The sequence below is a fragment of the Aethalodelphis obliquidens genome, unplaced genomic scaffold (genome assembly GCF_003676395.1).
Source record: "Aethalodelphis obliquidens isolate GAN/ISIS:26980383/991018 unplaced genomic scaffold, ASM367639v1 scaffold64, whole genome shotgun sequence".
Classification (NCBI taxonomy): Eukaryota; Metazoa; Chordata; class Mammalia; order Artiodactyla; family Delphinidae; genus Aethalodelphis; species Aethalodelphis obliquidens.
Window position 1 is genome coordinate 11,184,921 of NW_020838008.1, and position 16,605 is coordinate 11,201,525.

Genomic DNA, 16,605 nt, shown 5'->3' on the forward strand with positions numbered 1-16,605 from the left:
CAAAGCTAGTGAATGGTTTCATTATATGACCTGACTGTATTCGCTACCCAGTCACAGTGACAAAGAGGACATTTGTTTCTGCATCTAAGGACTTTTTACAAAACCTTTATTTCTGCCCCAAAGAGGAGAACTGCCACCACAAAGGATGCTTATCAAAGACACTGTCATTGTTCCAGGTTGCTCCACCCATGCCCCAGTTGCTACCTGCTGTTGGGTATGTGTTACCATTTCTAAGCCATCTTCTCTTGAATTTCCAGAGGGCCCACTCTGGGCATCAGTCTCCCTGTTTTACATCTTTAGAATGACGTTCCTCATCTTGCATTCACACATGACCCGAGGCAGCACAGATTAGGCTTCCTGACTTCCTAGGTTAGTCGGAGTGAAGTTCGACACTGATAGATGGGGTCAAACTTAGGTGCCTACAGGAAGTTAATCATGAAGATAAATGGACCCAATGTTAATATCTATTAAGCCCGGAAAAATTGAAATTGAATTTAAGTAAATCTGTTCAGTGCGTCTCCCTCCGTGTTCCAGGCATAGATTTTCAGCCTTCATAAAGAACTTTGCAAATCTACTACTACACCTTTAATAAGATTTTTAAGCAGCAGTATTTTGTCTTCATTTTTAGTTCATTTATTTAGAAGAGCACATTGTTTGAGACAACACATCTTAGCCCACAAAGAATATTTTTACCTGGAATTCAAGTGAACTTGGGTTCTTGGCATGGCAGCCTGTAGATCACTTGGATACCCTCCCGGCTCACTGGGCTTTTGATAATACTCTCACCAATGTGAGAATTTCCTGGCACCACGTTAGGCCACAGCCTCTGTACTAGTCATCCTTCCAGTCCTATGCCAGGAGAAATGTGTGACTAGGTAGTCAGACTATGTTTTTCAGCAAACTCATTAATCTCTGGGCCAGGTCAGGCACCGGTCTTCATATCTGCTTTCTGGTGGTTATACAAGGTAGCAGTATTGATTTTAGACAACTCTGTCTCTTGATAGTTGCTTAGAGCCTTGAAAAATGTAGGCTAGGTTAAGAAGGCAAAGGGCAAAGTTTCCAGCTCTTTAATATTTTATAGTCTCCTGGTTTATTTTTTTCTTTGCTCTACCAAGAAGTGAAGCCAACCAAGTTCTTCTCAAAACTCAGAGATTAATGAACCCCAAATGTGACAAAGCTCTGTGAGGTTACAATGACTTCTCTTGTGTTTGTCTCTTTTAATCCCTCAAATGTTGATTCAGGAAAGGAAGAAGTGATAAGCCTAAACTGAGAGAGTTGACATCAGAGGCCAGTGGTATGGAATCTTAGTTCAATTTCCATCTGAGGAGGATTTCATAATATCAGATAAAATAAATAGGAATTGAAGGGAAAAAAGGACTCCCGAAGGGCAAGAAACAAATAAATATTAAATTACTAATACTAGGCAATTTATATATGTTACCTTATTTAACCGTTATAACTACAAGGTTATTATTAGCATGCCAGTTTTACAAAAATGGAGACTTAATAAGGTTAACCAACTCTCCAAGTACTGTACATCTAGTATGCTGGGTTCCAGAGCCAGTACTATCTCAGGGTAAAACAGACTCTGAAATACATCATTTTGTTCCAAGGGAAAATGAGAACATTCATTACAATGTGAAGTTGACTGGCACATTTCCTAAAATATGTATTTTGGCAGATCCTTTTCAATGATGATTTCCATCTAGAATTCCTGTAAACATTTTTTTAGGTCAAAAGAGTAATATCCATTAAGGCTTTGTATGCTATTCTGGGAGAAATATGTTCACGCACATCATCTGGCCCACTAGCTTTAAAAGTGGCTAGAAGCCTGGTGCAGAATCCTTGGCATCCAGGACCACCCCCTTCCACACACACAGACAGACACATACATGCACACACATCCTATAGCTTTTCCTGAGCCTGATGCAGGCCTTCTAGTCATTGATATTTAGTTTCTTGAGCCCATGTAAGAATTTCAGCGTTCTCCCCTACCAGCTATTGAAAAAGTTATATGCCTATGTGCCAAGTGGAGTGATAAGTATCCTCTCACTTTATCTTAATTGTTGCTATATATTGCCGTGTATTGGTCCTTTCTTTCCCAAATTTACAAATGAGTCAGTGAATTCAGTGTTCATGGATTTGTTCATGGATTTGAGTTCACCTAGCTCAATAACAGAGCTAGAATTTGAGCCTATGTCTGTCTTGTTTCTAAAATTCTTTTCTTCATTATGCGAACTTTACATTTGTCCCTCTAATCACAGTCCCTCTGCATGAATGATATTTCTGCCTTTGTTGTTATCTGTGGCTTTTTATAGGGCACTATAAACTGAGAAGCACCATGAGAAAATCATAATACCTTGGAGTCATGTGCAAGTGACTTTGAGTTCTATTTATGACCTGACCATCTCTGTTGTGTCTTTGTTGTTTGGTTGTGAATCCCATAGTGACATATTCAGATAGTGTATTTTTCAAATCTTGACTTTCTCTTTGGCTTATTTGTTTATTTTGTTTTCCATTTCTCTTCTCTTTGTGTTTATGTTTGTTTTCCTCTATGTCCTTAAGCATATGGAGCATAATGTTAATATCTTTGCTAGTTCCATTATTTCTCAATCTGATTCATTAACTCATTATTCTCCTAAGTGTGGGTCACATTTTCCTATTTCCTCATATGTACAGTAGTTTTTAATTGAATGCCAGACATTGTGATTTTGTGTTTCATTGTGCTGGATTTTGATGTATTTCTTTTAAGAGTTTTGTATTTTGCTCTGCCAGGCAGTCATATATATATATATATATTTTTGGCAGTCATATTGATTGTGGATTAGTTTGGTTTTTTCCAGTCTTGTTAAGCACTTTTGACAGGTCTAGAGCAGTCTTTACTTTAGGACTAATTTAGTTCCACATTTAAGAGTGGCTCTTTAAGGGCTCTTTATGGAATGCCCTATGTATTCTCCCATGTGCCTGATGGGAACCTGAATGATTGCTATATATTGCTATGTATTGGGCCTTTCTTTCCCAAATTTACAAATGAGTCAGTGAATTCAGTGTTCATGGAATTCAGTGTTCATCAGCTCTGTGCTCTTTAGCCTAAAAGTCCATGATACTTACTTTCTTCTTCTGAAGATTATACTTGTTGTGCCTTGTAGGATTTCACCTAACATGTACACACATTAGTATCCACCAAAGGCTCAAGAGTACACCTCTGAAATTCTAGATAGTTCCACCCTTTTGGGTACTCTTCCCTGCAAATTCTAGCTGTGTCGGCTCTACAAACTCTGATCTCTCTTTCTTTAACTCAGATTGTCCAGGGAGGTTTCTCCTCCCTGCAGCCTAGTCTAGAAATTGCCTCCAAGCAGAAAGCCTCATTTGTTTCCCATCTCTCAGGGATCACAGTCTTCCACTGCCTATTATCCAGTGACTAAAAATCGTTGTTGCCTGTATTCTGTCTTGTTTTCTAGTTGTTTACAGTGGGAGGGTAATTCTTGACCCTGTTACTCCCTTATAAGCAGAAGTATAAGTCCATGTATTTGGAAATGTTATTTAATTCTCTAAATCAAAGGTGTTTTTTTCTTTTCATTTTTTAAGTGGAGATAATAAGACCTACCTCTCAAGCATATTATAAACATTAGAATTTTATCTTTTAAAAAATATATATATTCTTTTTCAGATATTTTCCATTATATGTTATTACAGGATATTGAGTATAGAGTTCCCTGTGCTATACATTAGGTCCTTGTTGTTTACCTATTTTATATATAGTACTGTGTATGTATTAATCCCAAACTCCTAAAAAAAGATTAGAAATAATATTAATGTATTTTCTTAACGATGTACAACATTTGTATTTAATATGTCTCCATCTAAGCTTCCTTGTTTATACAGTGGGGGTAATAATAATACTTCATAGAGTAATTGTGTGGATTAAATGAATTAATATGATATTTGCAGTTTGCCTAGAACAATGCCTTGCACAGAGTAAGAGGTATAAGTGTTAGTTAAATAAATAATTTTGGACAGTTGTGGAGGTGTTGTTTACTACTAGAAAGGAAGTAATCTTACCATTAATCAACAGTGAACACACTTGGCATTCAGAGAAAATACAAACCATTTCTTAACCTTTCCCATTGAAATACTTTTCAGTCTGTAACAACCATCTCAGTTGGTTGTCCAGGGTGCCATCTCTTTCATTGGCCCCCTTCATCTTTCCTTTGTCTAAACCTCTTTTCCCTACCCTGCCTAATTTCCTGGCTCACTCCTAGCCACATGATGAAATGTCCTCAAGATCGTGCCTCATACTTGCCTTTTTAAAACTTTCATCTTTGAAGAGCTTTGGATACCTTTTACTGTTCATCTTAGAAAAGCTTAGGTCTTTTAATTTGTCAGAACATATATAAGACAAATTTTTCTCTTGTTATGTAGACCACTTCTCATAATTTTGATGTGTTATATAATGCTAAGAGAGTCTCTGTTACTTTACACTATTTTACCAAGAATCCTGCTGAGAGGGAAAGGAAGGAGGTAAAGCTTTTTAAGAAGTATCTCATAGATAGTATATATTCAGTAAGCAGTGGCTATTATTTGGATATTTCCATGTGAATGGATACACAAGTAACATTGTTATCTAACCAGGTATTCAAACTAGAGAAAATATGATCAGAAAATATGGTTTAGGAGGACTATACTGCTCCTGAACTTGATCATTTAGGTATAATCCAGACTCACCTGTTACCAATTCCAGGGTCCAATACTTCTACTACTCTCTTACTAATATCTTGGAATTATTTCCTTGTCATTCAGTTGAATACCACCTGGCAAAGCCCCAACCCTGGGTGGACTGTGGACCTTCTCTGCTTCTGCTCAAAGCAAGGTAAATTGATGCCATTATTAGGTTCACCAATGTACCCAACAAGGTGTAATAGTCAACTAATAGGATGTGTGTATGTACACAGAGGCATAAGGAGGCTGGCAGATCCAAAATCTGCAGAGTGGGCTGGCAGTCATGAGACCTGGAGACAAGCTGATGATACATATTGAGTCACTGTGGAATTCCTTCTTGCTTGGAGGGGGGTCAGTCTTTTGTTTTATTTTGTTTTATTCAGACCTCCAACTGATTGGATAAGGCCTATCCGCAGTATGGAGGACAGTCTGCTTTACTCAGAGTCCTTTGATTTAAATGTAAATATCATCCAGAAACACCCTCATAGAAACATCCAGGATAATGTTTGACCAAATATCTGAATACTGTGGCCTAGCCAAGTTGACACACAAAATTTATTATCACACCAGGTCAATATTACTCTCCTACCCGATCAGCCATCTCTTCCTCACATTTTTTGCTATCACAGCCCTAAATCTTGTCCCTTCTCTTCAAACCTAGGACACTTCTCCCTCTTCTGTTGAATTAAAAACACTAATTCATCCAATTTTTATTGAATCCGTACTATTCCAAGCTAGGAATATAATGTGCTAGGCTGTGTGATTTCAATGTGAGCAAAACAAAGACTTGGCTACTGTCTTCTTAGGAGAGAGAGAAATTAATAGTCACAAATCTTATAGACTATGATGAAAACAATGAATGGGGATATAAGAGGATGCAGAGAGGCACGTCAGTAGGTGAAGAGGAGTTGGAGACAAGAAGGGCTTTGAGGGCAGAGGAAACAGCATGTGCCAAGGCAAATGCTGATCTCAAAGATGGCCCTTCAGGTGATCTAACCTCCTACTTCACCAAGAATATAAATAGAAACCATCAGAATGAAACTCTCGACTTCCTCATCCACACCTGCACACCAACCTGCATCAATGCCTATTCTTTCCTCTTTCCTTCCTGCTAAAGACCAAGCCTGCCATGAGTTCTCTCTCTCTCTCTCTCTCTCTCTCTCTCTCTCTCTCTCTCTCTCTCCTGGCTTCTTGCAGCCAATGGGTAGTCTTTCTCACCTTAAATCAAAATTTATAAACTAACAGGACCTTTCAAGATTGAACATCCTACTCCTGCTTCCACTCTATTTTTCTCCTCCCTGGAGTGATCAAATTTTTGTTGGCATTGCCTACATTGTTTTTCCATTTCTTCTTAAAAGCGTTGAAATCTGGCTTCTACCGAGACTACCCTATTGAAAATTCTGTTTATCAGAGTCACTAATGACTTCCATGGCATTAACTCCAACATATGCTTTCAAGTACTTTATTTTGCTTATCCAGTCAGCCTCACTGGACACTGTTAGACTACCCTTTTTTCCTGAAAAATGGTTTTCCTTCTACTGATCTAGGCGCTCTTTATTTCCCTTGTGGTGTCCTCTTCTACTCATTCCTTAAGTACTGGTGATCCTCAGGGTTGATCTTCAGGCTGCTTGCTCTTCTCATTCTGTATACAGAAGTTGTATAACAAAGAGGTGAATAAATGGAAAGAAAAGATGCTCCCAACTGATCTTATTCTGATCTACTTCTGTTTTATATTGTGCTACATAATTTGATTATATTTCACTGTTTCTCCCTTCTCACCCTTCCTAATCAATCCAATTAAACCACATTCCAGTAATCTTTATCTCTGGCTCAGTGAACAGGTCTAAAGCAGTAATAGGAAGATAATAAGCAATCAATAAAAATGTGTTGAATGAATTAGTATCATGAGGACCAGTAAATGTTGTGTAAGTGCTTCTAGAGCATGCACCCACTCGGTCCTTCTTTCTTTGGATTAATCAACATTTACTGAAAAACCATTGATGGAAGATAGGCTTCATCTTATTTCCAGCTGTGATTGATTAATAGGGGTCTGCTTGGAGAGCTATGTTGAGAGCAGTTACCTAGGGATCAGTGTGAAAGAGTGCTGTAATCTATTGATATTAATACTGTTGTGCCTAATACAAATAACATACTACTATTAATTGAGCACAGACCATGTGATAAGCACATTAATTGGATTATCTCAGTTAGATCTCACAACAGCTCCATGGGATACCATGACTTTACATTAATGTAACTGAGACACAGAAATGTTAAAACTTGCCCAAGACCAACCAGCAAACAAATGATAGAGTTGGGATTTAAATCTAATATATCACACTTTAGATTCCATGGGCTTAAGCATCATGCTATATATATTCATAATGGGGAGTGGTGGCCTTTTTTCCCCTGAATTTTTGCCATTCTTGGCCTAAATTAAACTATGAAGAGGGGAAGAAAGAATAGTATAGGTGATGATAGTATGTAAAAAGAAGGATACTCTGCCCTATGAGGCCTCAGTTACCACATCTCAAAAATGGGTTATTTCACTTAAAAAAATACACACAACACAAACTTTTTTTTCCTTTTGATATCTCAAAAGTTGCCAATACAGAGGAGAGAACCTTAGTTTTGGAATTATTTCAGAGTAAGTTGCCAATCTGCTGCTCTAATACTCTCAAATACTTTAATGTGTACTTCCTACAAACAAGAACATTTCTCCCATATAACCACAATACCATCATCAAAACTGAGAAATCAACATTGTTACATTAGTACCATATAATACTCAGCCTTCATATTTAGATTTGTACAGATGTACTAATAATATTGTTAATTGCAAATGGACAGTGTTCAGAATCACGCTCTGTATTGAGTTGGCATATCCTTTAGTCTCGCTGAGCATCCAGCAACTCACCAATTCAGGTTTTCCCACCCAGCACTGGTTCCCACAGTGGTTTCCTCTTCTGAGTCTCTGCTGCAGTAAACTCTTACTCCCTGTATTCTCCTCTCTCTCTCTCTCTCTGTCTCTGAATTGTAGGACAGAAGTTTGCCCTGTGTCTTCCCCTCTTTTATGGATCCTAAAAGAGTTATTGATTTCTTGGTCTGTTCAACTTTTTACTTGTTAAGACAGAGTGACTACTTCCATGCTCCTTACACACAGAACTGGAAACTGGAAGTCCCTTTAGTCTCTTTTATTCTGAAACAGTTCTTTGGTCTTTTGTTGACTTTCACAACCTTGAAATATTCAGGGCAGTTGTTTTGTAGAATGTTCCTCAGTTGGGTTTAAGTAATGGTGCTTCGTGATTAAAGTTATTTACACTTGGCAGTAAGAGCACAAAAGAGATGGTTGTGTTTTTTGAGTTGCATCTTATCTGGTCATCCATGATTTCAGTTTGTCCCATTTTGAGGTTCACTTTGATCCCTTGAATGAGGTTATGGCTGCTGGGCTTTTCCACTGTAAAGTTACTCTTTCACTCTTTAAAACTAATTAAGTTATTTAGGTAATTATGTGAGGTAATAGATATATTAATTAGCTTGACTATAGTAGTCATTTCATGATGCACATGTATATCAAAACATCACATTGTATACCTTAAATATATACAACTTGTACAAATAAATAACAAAATTTTACTTTGAAACTTTGTCCATAAGAAACTTTGCTCTCCTCACACAACTCAGGCTGTGACTCTTCACAGCAGCTGCCCATCCCACCCACTGCAGATACTCTACTCATTCTTCTCAGGCTCCAACGTCTCATGCCAGGTTATCTCTTCATGTGGGTGCTTGACCCATCCTCTTTGAACTCTGGCATCCTACCATGGGATCTGGACCACCATGAGTCCCTGCCCCTTCCAGCACAATGCTTACTTTTTCCTACCCATCTTTTGGCTTTAGAACTAGTTTTTCAGGAAGGGAAAGGGAAGCAGAGATTACATACTATTTAAGATCACTTCCAACTCCAGCATTCTGTGATAGATAAATTAGTATGGTTAATTTAATTTGCAAGTTTATGCTTAGAAAATGGGGATAGAGGTTTGTTGAAATCATTGGGACAAATGACCATGCCTGAAATAATCACTGAGGCCGGGTCAAAGTGGGGCACTGAGTATTTTGGACTAGGGCTGGATGTATCACACTGAGGAGTCTGGCCAGAAGCACAAGATCCAAGAGTAGGCAGAGAAGTCAGGATATGTTTACCTATAACCCCCAGAGAAGAGAGCAGTGATGACAGTGGATATCCAGAAAGCAGTAAATGTCCATTAGAGTAATCAAAGCAAAAAAAGAAAAATATTTAACACTAACCAGTAAGTATCTTAGTATGAGTTAGAGTGATTAGTAAGCTTATGCATTATGGGAACAATTCAGTTGGTCAAAGCAATAACATGTTGACTACACATTATTAGACTACTAGATGCCATGAACGTTTTGATTTCTTTTGCTAATGGTGCAAGCTGATTCCAGACTATAAGTAATTGATCTTATACTGCCATCCTTTGGTTGAGTTTTAAATGCCTTCCATACTAACAAACTATTTTGGCATATTTTTAGCACACGGAGGTAATCAGGATTCTAATTACAGCACTAATTTTTTTAGATTAATAGTAAATAAATTATGGGAAAAGTGAAGAAATAGAAATATACTTTCAGCTAATAAACTTAGAAGTCACTGACAAAGCCCATTTTTGTCACAACTAAACTCGCCAATTATAGCATGAAAGTGTCATATGCAATACATAATTGAATGGGCACAGTTGTGTTCCAGTAAAACTTTATTTATGAAAACGGGTAGTGAACTGGATTTGGCTCATGGGTTGTAGTTTGCTAACTTCCGATTTAGATCATTAATGTTGAGAGAACTTTCACTTCCAGACATGTTGAGAGACTAGATTCACCCTCCCACTTTAAACAACTAAAATATGAAAGAAAACATGTTAAACAATAGGTTTCAGACATTGGGTAACAGGAAGCATAGGATAATGATCCTTGAGAAAAAGAAAATAAATATAGTTAGCCCTATTATTGCTCCTGCTTACTGTGTGGAGAAAATTTCTAGGAGCACAAGGAGGAGGAGGAAACCCAAACAGATCAGTGATCTCACTGAGTTGATAGTCAAAGTTTGGAGTTCAGAGAGGTAGTTAGATATTGCAGGGCAAAATATTAGAGAGAAAAGAGATAGAGACAAATACTGAGATATAAAGATACAGAGATCTGTAGAAGGGACTGCTGGAGTCTGTAGCTAATTTGTGATGTGTGAATTAACCAAGACTGGGGAAAAAGACCCAGAAAGGAACAGGCCAGCTATCCCCAGGGCTGACACAGGGCTGGGAATATTTCATTTTCTACTGACCAAATTGCAAAGACTTCCTAATACAGGGAACATTGAGGAGAGTCCTTACAAGGGTATTCTCTTGGTAGTGGAATAACATTGCCCTAGACTATAAAGTCTGATCCATCCACCCTAGCAAAGCTTAAAAGCAAGGCCCCAAGAAATCAAACAGATTCCAAGTAAATTAACTATGTCTTAAACAAAGCCCAACCATATATATAGGACTTAGCAAATTCAGTACCCAGTAAAGTAAAACTTAGAATGTTCAGAATCCAACCAAAAGCTACCAGGCATGCAAAGAAGCAAGAAAATAGGACCCATAAGCAGTAGAAAAAATAATCAAGAAACCAGACCCAGAAATGACACAGACAGAATTAGCAGACAAGGAGGTTAAAAGGCCTATTATAAAAATACCCCATAAGCTCAAGAAGGTAGAAGAAAAGATGAACATAATGAAGGAAGAAATGAAAGATGTCAGAAAGGAACAAATTGAACTTCTAGAGATGAAAAATGTAATACCTAGAATGATAAATATATTGGGTGGGATTAACATTAGATAAGATATTAGGATATAAGATAAGATATAAGATATTATTCAATCAACTTGAAGATATAGCCATAGAACTATCAAAAATAAAAGAGAAAAAGACTAAAATAAATGAACAAAACATCAGTGGCCTGTGTGAAAATATTGAATGGTCCTGACATATCTACAATAGAGTCCCAGAAAAAGATGAAAAATGTTGGAAAAAATAATGTCTGAAACTTTTCTGATTCTGATGAAAATTATAAAAACACAGATTCAAGAAACTCCTAGTAGAAGATACAGGAAGAAAATCACACCAAGGCATATCATAATCAAATTGCTGAAAAATGATGATAGAGAGAAAAATTTTAAAAGCTGTCAGAGAAAAAGGAGACACATTATGCACAAGGGGATAAAATTAAGAATGACAGCAGTCTTCCCTTCAGAAATCATGTAAGCCAAAAGACAGGAGGAAAATAACACCAGACAGAAATTTAGATCTACAAAAAAAGAATGAAGACCACCAGTAGCTATGTGGTAAATATATGATGATGGTAGATATGGTTGGTTAAATGGTAACTATGTGAATAAATATAGAAGACAGATTTCCAGAATCTCTTTACAATATAATTGACTATTTAAAAGACAAATATAATATCAATGCATTAGAGGTTTAAAATATGTGAAAATGTCTGACAACAATAGTACAAGGATGAAAGGGAAAAGATAGAAATATGTTGTTGTAATATCCTTACAATATACTTTGTGTTATATAATATTGTTTGAAAGTAAACTGTAATATGCTAAATAAAAATATATACTTTAAACCCTAGAGAAGCTATTATAAAAATAAAACAAAATGGTGTAGCTAATAAACTCATGGTAGAAATAAAGTGGAATTAATTTTTAAAAATAAATCTAAAAGAAGGAAAAAAGGAAAAAGAACATGCAGGCAATTAGAAAACAAATAGCAAAATGGTAGATGTAAACCCAGACATATTGATAATCACATTAAATGGAAATGACCCAAACACTCTAATAAAAAGCAAAGATTGTTAGATTGGATAAAAAGCAAGGTCCAACTATATGCCATATGGAAGAAACTCACTTTCAATATGAAAAAACCATGTATTAGTTAAGATAGATAGTTAAGATAGTTAAGATACAACAAGATACACCTTGCAAACACTAATCAAAAGAAAGCATGAGTATATAATATGAGACAAAGTTGATTTCAGAATAAGGAATATTACGAGGGACAAAGAGGGACATTTCAAAATAAAAGAGTCAATTCATCAAGTGGACAGTGATGTGATGTACCTAACAGCAGAGTTTAAAGATATATGAAACAAAAACTGATAGAACTGAAAAGGAGATAGACAAATCCAAAATTATAGTTGGAGATTTCAAGGCATCTCTCTTGATAGTTGATAGAACAAATGATAGAGCACAGAAAATTGCAACAACGCTATCAACCAAGTTGACCTAATTACAATTTATAGAGCAGTTCAGCCAACAAAAGCAGAAAATAATTCTTTTGAGTTCACATGGTACAAGTCACCAAGATAGAACATATTCTGAGCCATAAAATAAGTCTCAATAAATTTAAATTTCTTTGACTACAACAGATTCAAATTAGAAATCAATAACAATGATATCTGGAAAATCCTCCAGCATTTGGAAATCAACACAATTTTACATTATTATAGTCAATTGGATGAAAATGATGTGAAAGTCTTGACTGCAGATTAGAGATTGTTCTCATTTATCCTTACAGTGTTTTCCTGAAGTTCTGCATTAAAGATTTATAGATATATGTTGAGATCAGGTCAAAAATCTGTTGTCTAGATAGAGAATCAGAATGTTATCAAAACAGATGTTATTCCTTTTGTATATTATAAATAACCATAGGTCTTTGTTGAGAGAGAGAGAGAAACAGAGACACAAATAGAGAAAGAAGGGGCAGAGAAGGAAGAGGAGAAGAAGGAGGAGAAAGAGGAGAAGAGGGAGAAGAAGAAATTTCAAAAACACTAGTGGAGTTGCTGCCACATTAAAAATTATTCAGATATAGTGAGATCAGACCCTTCCAGATACCCAGAGCAACTCAGCTTGTCTTCAAAAGAGCCACAAGAAGATAAAAATGTTGAACTTTTAATTCCTATCTTCTGTTCTATCTGTAAAAATATTTTACCATAACTATCTATGAATCCCCAGGAAGAATGTGACTGATGAAGTCATTTGTTAAGTGGAAGTAAAATAATATGCATTAGTTATTTATCATAGTTTAGACGCCATACTAGATTTTTATTTATAATCTTATTATCTGCTGATCCTCAAAAATGTTTATAAATTAGAGATGAAAAAACTGAGTGAGAAAGGAATTAAGTAACTTGCACAAAGTCACACAGCCAGCAGATGGTAGAGAGAATATTCCATTCCAGGTCTTTGTGATCAAAATCCAAATTCCGTAATTCCGATGATAATATATAACAGATTTCCTTCTTTTTCCCTAGCCTTTTCTTAAGCAATTGGCTTCTCTAGCAGCCAGTGGGAAAGAACAGAGCCCTTAGTTCACTGAATCACTTTATAAAGTTACTGGTTGCCCTAGGAGATGTGAAAACATGAAAGAAGTATTTGTCATCCTGATGGACACCATGGTCCCAAGCAGAGGAACACTATGTACAGATGTCAAATAACCAGTAAGTCTAGTGGAATTACTAGGTAATTTTTGATCCTGTGAAAAGTTTAAAAACTTTCCAAAGAGGACATGCTTTACAGAACAATATCCAATACAAGCTGTGCATAGCTTAGATGTTAAGTTTGTAGTCATGGGCCCAAGGTTTAACATGACATAACCTACCTTTGAACAGAGTTAATACTCTGTCCAATTTGGTGTGAAGTTTTCTTTTCTTTCCAACTCCCACTCCCTGACATCAGTTTAAAGCCTATTTACCTTGTTAGCTCAGATAATAGATTTCTGTAATTTGACTCTCATGGACCTGGATCTGAAAGTTCAAATTCCACAGCACCCAAAATGTTAGAAATCTTTTGATCGATGTAGCTGAACTTTTGTACAGGAAAAGATTCCTCCATGGAGCATGTTGACTCAGTTTATTTCAGCTTATTAATACCAGACTGACTAAGTGACACCAGCATATAGCTGAGCTGGTAGATAATGAGACCACACATGTTTACAGTCTCTTTTCAACACTTGTGATCTCACCCAACTACCTGCAGAGAAATGGTCAAATATAAGTTGTAACATCTTGTATTACTTTGTGGTAGAGCACATCGTCACTCCAAGTCAACACAGGTTTATTAAGCTCCTATTATAGTTGTATAGACAGTAAAAAACATGAGTGTTTATTCCACTCTATTAAGAGGTTTTAATGTTGGAAGGTTGTAAGAAGGTAAATAAATAACCATATATAAGGCAGACCAAGAAAAGTGGCTTAAAAGGTGCAAAGTGCTGTGAGGATCCAGAGAAGAGAGTAAAGCTCCTTGGGGAGAGATCTAGGCCCTAAAGGAGAAGTTGTCCTTAGTCCTTGGACAGACAGGTACTGGGAGTGAAGGAGGCAACAAGTGATGTTTCAGAGAGAGAAAATATCATTAATACACACACACACACACACACAAGTCTAGCTATATTAAGGGAATAGTGCATCATTAACTTTATTTGGAATTCAGGTTCCCTCATACTACATTTTGAGCAATCTTATCTAAGATCGGAAAGGTTGATTGGGGGTTTATTCTGGAGGACTTAGATATGGAACTGGGAATTTGTAATTCAAGAAGCATTACTGATGTAAACTAGTCACATTGATTTACCATAGTTATTGGTACCCTAGGGAATATAGACTAACCAACTGCTCCCAAACTCTTTTCACGTATAATTTTTATCATTTATAATGGTTACATAGCATTTCATTATGTGGACTTACCAACATTTATTTAACCATTCCCCTATTGTTGGACCTATAGGCTGTCTCTAATATTCTGCAATTGCAATAATTTTTTAATGACCTTCTTTTGCTAATATTTTCCCTTTTATATTACTTCCATAGGCTAGAATCTTAGATGTTAAACCGCTTGGATAAGACACAAAACAATTTAAGATTGCTGATACATAATCTTAAGATTAATTTGCTCAAGGATTTGTGCAAATTTACAGTCCTACTTGAGGTTTTAAATTTAGTAGTGTTAAAAAGGTCTCCTTTTTAACCCTACTAAAAGGTCTCCTTTTTAACACTACTAAAATGTGTTTAAAATGGAGTTACTTGTGCTAAGCCCCATGTCAGTAAACCAAGACTTAATATTTAATTTAATTGCCGTTTCAACAGCCCAGGAATGTAACCTTTAACCAGTCAACCTAGAATTACCTCGTTAGCGCTAGTGAGGTAATCTGCCGTATAGGCCCCTCCATTCCCCTTAGGAAGGCAACCTTGCCTGAGACAATACATTTTTTGCTAATAATTTTCTTTTTTCTGCCCCCTTTCTACCTTTAAAAACCTTTCTTTTTCTACAGCTTGGTGGAGCCAGTTTGACCTTTAATTTTACTCAAATTTTTGTTATTTAATTTTTGCCCCTGAGTGCCTTACAGGTACTTCTAAGCCTCTGATACATATAACTCCATGAAACACTACTACTTTAAGAAGAAATATTTACTCTCAATAAAAGAACTTTAATAAGCTTGATCAAATGACTAAATATTTAGAAAGCGTATTGTGTTGAGTGAAACTTTGTGTGTAATAAATAATGAGAGTAATAGAAGATCATTTTGGATGACTGGTCTGTAATTGCCTCAAGGAACACATACAAAGAAAACAAATTCTTCTGATTACTTCCTCAAACAGCCAACACAATGGGGAGGAAATGTCCCATGAACAGTATGAAAAGGGAACCAGAAAGCCTAACATGTAAACTTTGAGAAATGACAGCATTAGAAACAAAACTGCAAAAGAGATCCCCTTCCAGAATAATCTGAGATGCACGAAAGGCATATAGTCACTAGAGTTGGAGCCTTATCAAGTCTGTACAGAGGTGAGTGGAGTATTTGACCTTCACCATGATTAACAAGCCTTTCTTTGACATTGTGCTGGTGCTGTTGGCATCTTCCTCCGTCTGCTCCCGAGAGCTGAAACTGGTTCTTTTCCAACAAAAGAGAGTGAACAGAGAGAGTTTAAAACTCTTGAATAAATTGCAGACCTCTTCGATTCAGCAGTGTCTACCACACAGGAAAAACTTCCTGCTTCCCCAGAAGTCTATGAATCCTCACCAGTACCAGAAAGGACAAGCACTGACCATTCTTCATGAGATGCTTCAGCAGATCTTCAACCTCTTCAGGGCAATTATTTCTCTGAATGGTTGGGAGGAAAGCCACATGGAGAAGCTCCTCATTGAACTTCATCAACAGCTGAAATACCTAGAAGCGCTCATGAGACGGCAAGCACAGCAGAAAAGAGACACCTTGGGCAGTGAGAACCTTAGATTACAGGTTAAAATATATTTCCAAAGGATACGTGATTACCTGGAAAACCAGGACTATAGCACCTGTGCCTGGACCATTGTCCAAGTAGAAATCAACCGATGTCTGTTTTTTGTGTTCCAACTCACAGGAAAGCTGAGCAAACAAGGAATGGAAACTTGAACCATGTGGAGGAAGAGCCAACGGCAGGCTTTAAAAGCATAGGGTAGGTGGAGGGGTGGTAGGATTTCTCCAGACACTATTATTTCTTTTTGTTTTAAAATGGTAGTATTGCTTTGGTTTTGTGTGTATATATATATATTGTTTAATTTTGTTTTATATTTTTATATATAAATATATATATTGTTTAATTTTGTTTATATATATATATATTGGTCTGTGCTTTAAGATGATGCACATTGACTACAAGTGTTTTTATTTTGTAATGTCACTTTGTATTTTCTATCCATCTGAAATTTTTATGAGTTGAAGTGAGCCATTAATATTTCATAATTGTTCTTCAAATGGGTATATTTTCATAAAAGTTGGCCAAGTAGATATAAT

General features: G+C 36.4%; 1 protein-coding gene across 7 annotated transcripts in view; it reads left to right on the top strand.

Annotated features, from left to right (window-relative positions):
- Positions 1-4,879: 4,879 nt before the first annotated feature.
- Positions 4,880-16,605, top strand: part of IFNE (interferon epsilon) — a 38,275-nt gene continuing 26,549 nt past the window's right edge. For all 7 annotated transcript variants that reach the window (XR_003429178.1, XR_003429179.1, XR_003429181.1 and 4 more), the window contains exon 1: positions 4,880-16,267. Coding sequence is in view for 2 of the 7 variants with exons in the window: in XM_027089071.1 (XP_026944872.1) it covers positions 15,643-16,224 (582 nt within the window). In the remaining 5 variants the exon portion in view is untranslated. The remainder of the gene's footprint in view (positions 16,268-16,605) is intronic.